Here is a 5,056-nt window from a genome sequence, read left to right as displayed (position 1 = left end):
GCTACTTCTGCTCTGGTTGGAGTTGGGTACTCGATCATTGACTCGAGTAGCTGCGAGGCGACGATGACGGGTTTGTTAAGCTCTCTGCAGACTTTGACGATTCTCTGTTGAGCTGCTGGAACTTGCTCGAGAGGTATCTGAGCTCCCAGGTCACCTCTTGCGACCATGGCTCCGTCTGATGCCAGAATAATCTCTTCCAAGTTTGTCAGGGAATCGATACTCTCGATCTTTGCAATCACTCCTATGTCCCTGTATATATCAAAATAGTGCCCAACTATTAAATGTAGTAAGATGATGCGTTGGTAATAATGAATGAGCATATGTAATGTACTTACTCTCCACCGGAATGAGCAGCAAGATAACTTTTAAGATGATTAATTACTTCAGCAGACTTGACAAAGGATACAGCAATGAAGTCTACACCTTCAGCAATCCCAAAGTCAATATCTAACCAGTCCTGAAAAATATTTAATACAAGAATCATAACATCAATAAACTATTGTACAAAATAACATCACATATAGGTAAAAGCAATATTAGAATGATAATGATAAAGAGGACAAAACTATTTCTTTGTAGTTTCCTAACATGCATGTATAGCATAGAATAGCTTGTGCATATGTTTTCTTTCTTAAAGTAATAAACAGGACAAAACAAAAAAAAAAGATACATCTAGGTCCTAATAATTTTACCAAATAAGGTGAATAAAAAAAAACTCAAAAGGGGAAGATAGATAAAGTTGAGACCTTGGAGGAAATGGTAGGGAGCATAGCGTTACGCTCACGTACAAGACTCCCATCTCTCCAGAAAGTCAAGTTAGCTCGAGGAAGCAACAAACCAGGGTCAGTACACAGACACTTGACATCAGGACCAATCTTCTCAATCACATCAAATCTAACCATCCCACCATCAACAAGAAGCTCATCACCAACTCTCACATCTACACATCACACCAAAAAAAAAACAATAATTCATATCCACTTGATGCTTCATTACACAACAAAAAAAAAAAAAAACAAAAAAACAACATACCTTCAGCGAAACCATCATAACTGACACTAATGGTACGTTGAGGACGAGAAGCATCAAAAGCTCTAACGGTAAACGTCCAAACCTCACCATCCTCCGCCTTAGCCGAGGCATCATCGCCGCCGAGATCTCCCATGTGAATCTCGCTGCCTTCGGTGTCCATCATGATCGCGACGGCGAACCCTTTCTCCTCGTTGAGCCTCCTGACGCTGCGGATGACGTCACGGTGCCAGTCGCGAGTGCCGTGGCACATGTTGAGCCTGGCGACGTTCATGCCTCCCTCGGCGAGAGCCGAGAGCTGGTCGAACCCGCACGTGGCGGGTCCGATGGTGCAGATCAGCTTGGTTCTCCTCGTGCTTCTGAACCCGTTCTCCTTGAGCTCGGATTCGGTGACTGTGTCGACGTCGATGGCAGAGGAGGAGGAGGGTTTCTCCTCTGCGGGAGAGCCGTTGGGAGAGTGGAGAAGGGAGGAGGTGGAGGTGGAGGAGGAGTCGGGAGAGGAGGAAGCTCGGAGTGAGGTGTACTTGAGGGTGGAGGGAAGAGGGAATTGGCGGAAGGAGAAGGAAGAGAGGGGGCGGTGGAGAGGGGAGTGAGGGAGGTGGAGAGTGCGTGAAGGAGTTGAGAGTTGGATGGAGTGCGACATTGCAGAGAGAGCTCCGTGAGATTGGAGAAATCGAGGGAGACTGTTGTTGGAGAAGAAGGAGGCAGGCGGATATATCGAAGTGAAGAAGAGTGTTGAGTTTGATATAAGCGGAGTTAGTCAGGGTTAAAATCGGAATATACTAATGTTGAGTGTTTTTTCTTGTGTTCTTCTTCGCTTTTTGTTTCTTTTCGAAGAGATCCCATATAATTACAGATGAAAAGTTCAGAATCAAAGGTGTAAGAGCAGCTTCAATGCTGAGACTCATTTAGGAATCCTTAAAAAAATTTTTTTATAACTTTTTATTATTATTTTTCTTTTTCTACTAAAAAAAAGAAAAAAATAAGATATCCAATGGCGGACTGCCACCTAACAGCGGGATCCGCGAACAGTGACAAACCTCTCAGCAAGTTGATTTTTAACGAAGGGATTGAAGAGGCAAATTTTTGAAAAATCGTGGGATCCAACGAATTTTTTATTACTTTCTACTTAGATTTTAGTGTTAAGAAAATGGGAAGATGCTCCATTGGAGCTGTTCTAAGGAAACAAAAACAAAAACAAAACAAAATTTCTTATTTGATGTTATAAACATCAAAAATTTATAGTTTTGGGTTTCAAGAAAAGAATGTTTTACCATTTTTGTGTCTTATAAATGAGTTTTAAATCCAGACCGAAAGCTGAACCAGATATTTATTTGAATTGTGGTTCAATATGGTTCGTTTAGATCAAACATAATTCAATAATCTGATTCAATACTTTTTAGATATAGAAATTTAAAAGCAAAGTTAGTAAATATAATATATATAACTAAAATATAAATATCAAATATAAGATATTATAAAGATAAATTAACTTTTGTTTATATGGTTGGTTTTAGATTTTGATCATTTTAATAGTTTTATTAAGTTCAATAATTTTGATATCCGACTATTTGATTGGTTTATGATCAAACCAGTTATTAAACCCAATTCGGCTACATGACCAATTTATGGTTGAACCTGGTCCAATACCTGTGTCGTTCGGTTTTAAAAACACTAGGTCGAGCAAGAAGATGGAGATTAGGAGATACAAGGCAAAGCCTGAAAAAAACTCTGAGATGATAGTGAAAAGTTTTGATTCTTTTTAACTAGAGAAGGCAAAATGTTAAGGCCTATGATTTTGTAGTTCTGGCAAAAGCTAATATGCTGAAGTCGTTTTTCTCCGCTTTTCACGAAAGATTGTAATCTTGAATACTACAATGTTGTTTTCGTTTACCTTTTTGCATCAAGAACCATAATTGGCATATATTCAAACAAGTTGTTGAATTATCTTTTTGCATCAAGAACCATAATTGGCATATTCAAACAAGTTGTTGGGTTGAATAGCTCAGAAAGTTACAGGTAAAGCAACAAGTTAAACAAGGGAACACTTAGAACCGTATCAGAGAGAGTACTCTTAGAAATGATAACAATCTTGCTTTGTTTCGGACTTTGTCACTGTGGTTCGTTTTTTTTTTTGTAAATTCAAGACACGCATTGATCGATATCAATAGATTTTATCTGCACAAGTGAATATTTCTCATTTTGCCAATTACATCAATTTAACTGCCGGGGAATGTAAAAACAAAAAACGCAAACTCTTGTAGAAAAAAAAAATAGAACGTAGGAAGGAGTAGGAGGAAATGAAGATTAAAGAATGAAGCAGCCACATCTTTTTACTTCTTTAGGGCGTTCGAACCATTGATCCCATGTTGTATTCACTGGCCCTGTTGTTCTGCAAGTAGAACAAGAAAGACCCTTTCAAATCAGAACAAATCATCTCGTAGTCTACAGAAATGAGACAAAATGAAGGAGAGAGGCAAAAATTACTGGGGAAGAAGAGGATCAGGTTTGCTGTCAACACTGTCCAAGAACCTGCACATCCATTCGACAAAAATGAGTCAAAAGTTATGGAACCAGATTGTTCTTTAACCGGATATTGGACAATGCAGAAGTTCGTTCTTACTCTTTGCAAGAAGCTGAGGCATTATCCATCTTTTCAAGGAGATCTAGCTCTTCCTGAATATAATAAATATGGAACAAGTATTATACACCTTGTAAACATTTTAAGAGAGAGAGTCACAGACAAGTATACGAATTCACAATGAATCCAAACAGCTACAAGGACACGAGATGATCAAGATATTACCAAGCCTACAAGCTGATGCTCTCTCGGACTCGGAGACTGCTCTGAACTACATTTACTACAGTGAGATCGCTCATTTCTAAAGCACAAAGAGTGAAGAAGGCACTCCTAGAATCCCAACCCTTAATCAGATCAACACTATTCATATTGCTTTCCAAAAAAAAAAAAACTAAAGAAGTTTCAAACTTTCAATTAAACTACCACTGGAAAGAGCACGAAAAGATTGATCCAACACGATAAATATCAGATAATCAGGCAAAAAGGCTATTTTTTTTTTTAATTTAAGAGAGGAGATGTGAGTATACATGATATACCTCTAAGAAGCGAGCTTCTTGTTGGAGCATATTGAGTTGGGCATGGATCCTGTGTTTGCCTCTTGTATCAACGACCCGCCCGGAAAGCTGACCCGACGAATTCGAGCTACCCACTTCCATCATCAGATTGGAGCCACCAACTGTCTCGAATTCAACCCCCAAAAACCAAAAGGACAGAGTCACAGAGAAGAAAGACAACTCTTTTTTTCCAAAATTGGCTGCGTCAATATTTTACCATGAACCCACCATTGTTACTACTTCTGGTTGGACCCAAATTACAAAAAGCTTGAGAAACAATCAGATCTCGAGAATTCCACAAAGAGATACTACTACACAGATTAGATGGAATTCAAGAGACAAAAAAAGGTTATAAAAAAATAAAAAATTTGCAACTACTAGTAGTTGGGCGACTTCGAAAAGAGCTTTTCCGATGATCGAAAGGTTCCAAACTCCAAACGCTAACAATATAAAGTTATCAGATTTTTGAAAAAGAGGAAAGGCGACGGAAAGAAGAAAAAAATTAATAGTATTTTTTTTTGTAAAATACTGTTACTACTATTTTATATGATTATCTTCTTCTCTCCTCAGAAAAAGTTAGATTTCATATCATATATTCACGCGCTGATTCAGTGCTTTATGGACCCTGTTTGTGGCCCATTGATAACTTTTCCACTCTTTATGGTAATTTTTCACCAATTCAAACTTCTATTTGTTTGGACTTTTTCGTGACAAACAAAAAAAATTGTTTGGACTTTTTGCGTATTGAGTAAAATCTTTAACATTCGATTGATTTTATTATTGCCTAAATTATTTTTCTTCAACTCTGTTTTTCTTCTTGTTACTTGTTTTAGATTTATACAATTTCCTTACATTTAGCAATGGGCTGCTTTGGTTTGACCGCGCGTGTACC

General features: G+C 38.0%; 2 protein-coding genes across 2 annotated transcripts; both read right to left on the bottom strand.

Annotated features, from left to right (window-relative positions):
* LOC130507502 (plastidial pyruvate kinase 1, chloroplastic-like) lies at window positions 1-1,867 on the bottom strand (the record flags this gene model as incomplete). The annotated part of the gene is given in 4 exon segments (XM_057002209.1): window positions 1-249; window positions 336-457; window positions 747-940; window positions 1,033-1,867. Coding segments are annotated over 4 exon segments (1,205 nt in total), but the record flags the coding sequence as incomplete, so codon positions are not given.
* Window positions 1,868-3,183: 1,316 nt separating this feature from the next.
* LOC130507503 (guanine nucleotide-binding protein subunit gamma 2-like) lies at window positions 3,184-4,322 on the bottom strand. Its single transcript, XM_057002210.1, has 4 exons — window positions 4,147-4,322; window positions 3,653-3,705; window positions 3,517-3,561; window positions 3,184-3,421 (listed from the first exon to the last, which is right to left on the bottom strand). The coding sequence occupies exons 1-4, from the start codon at window positions 4,267-4,269 to the stop codon at window positions 3,337-3,339; spliced, it is 306 nt and encodes a 101-aa protein (XP_056858190.1). The 5' UTR covers window positions 4,270-4,322; the 3' UTR covers window positions 3,184-3,336.
* Between the last annotated feature and the right edge of the window lie 734 nt (window positions 4,323-5,056).

Source organism: Raphanus sativus, unplaced genomic scaffold (genome assembly GCF_000801105.2).
Source record: "Raphanus sativus cultivar WK10039 unplaced genomic scaffold, ASM80110v3 Scaffold4652, whole genome shotgun sequence".
Taxonomy (NCBI): Eukaryota; Viridiplantae; Streptophyta; class Magnoliopsida; order Brassicales; family Brassicaceae; genus Raphanus; species Raphanus sativus.
The sequence above is the reverse complement of the archived record's forward strand: the minus strand, read 5'-3'. Positions and strand labels throughout refer to the sequence as shown.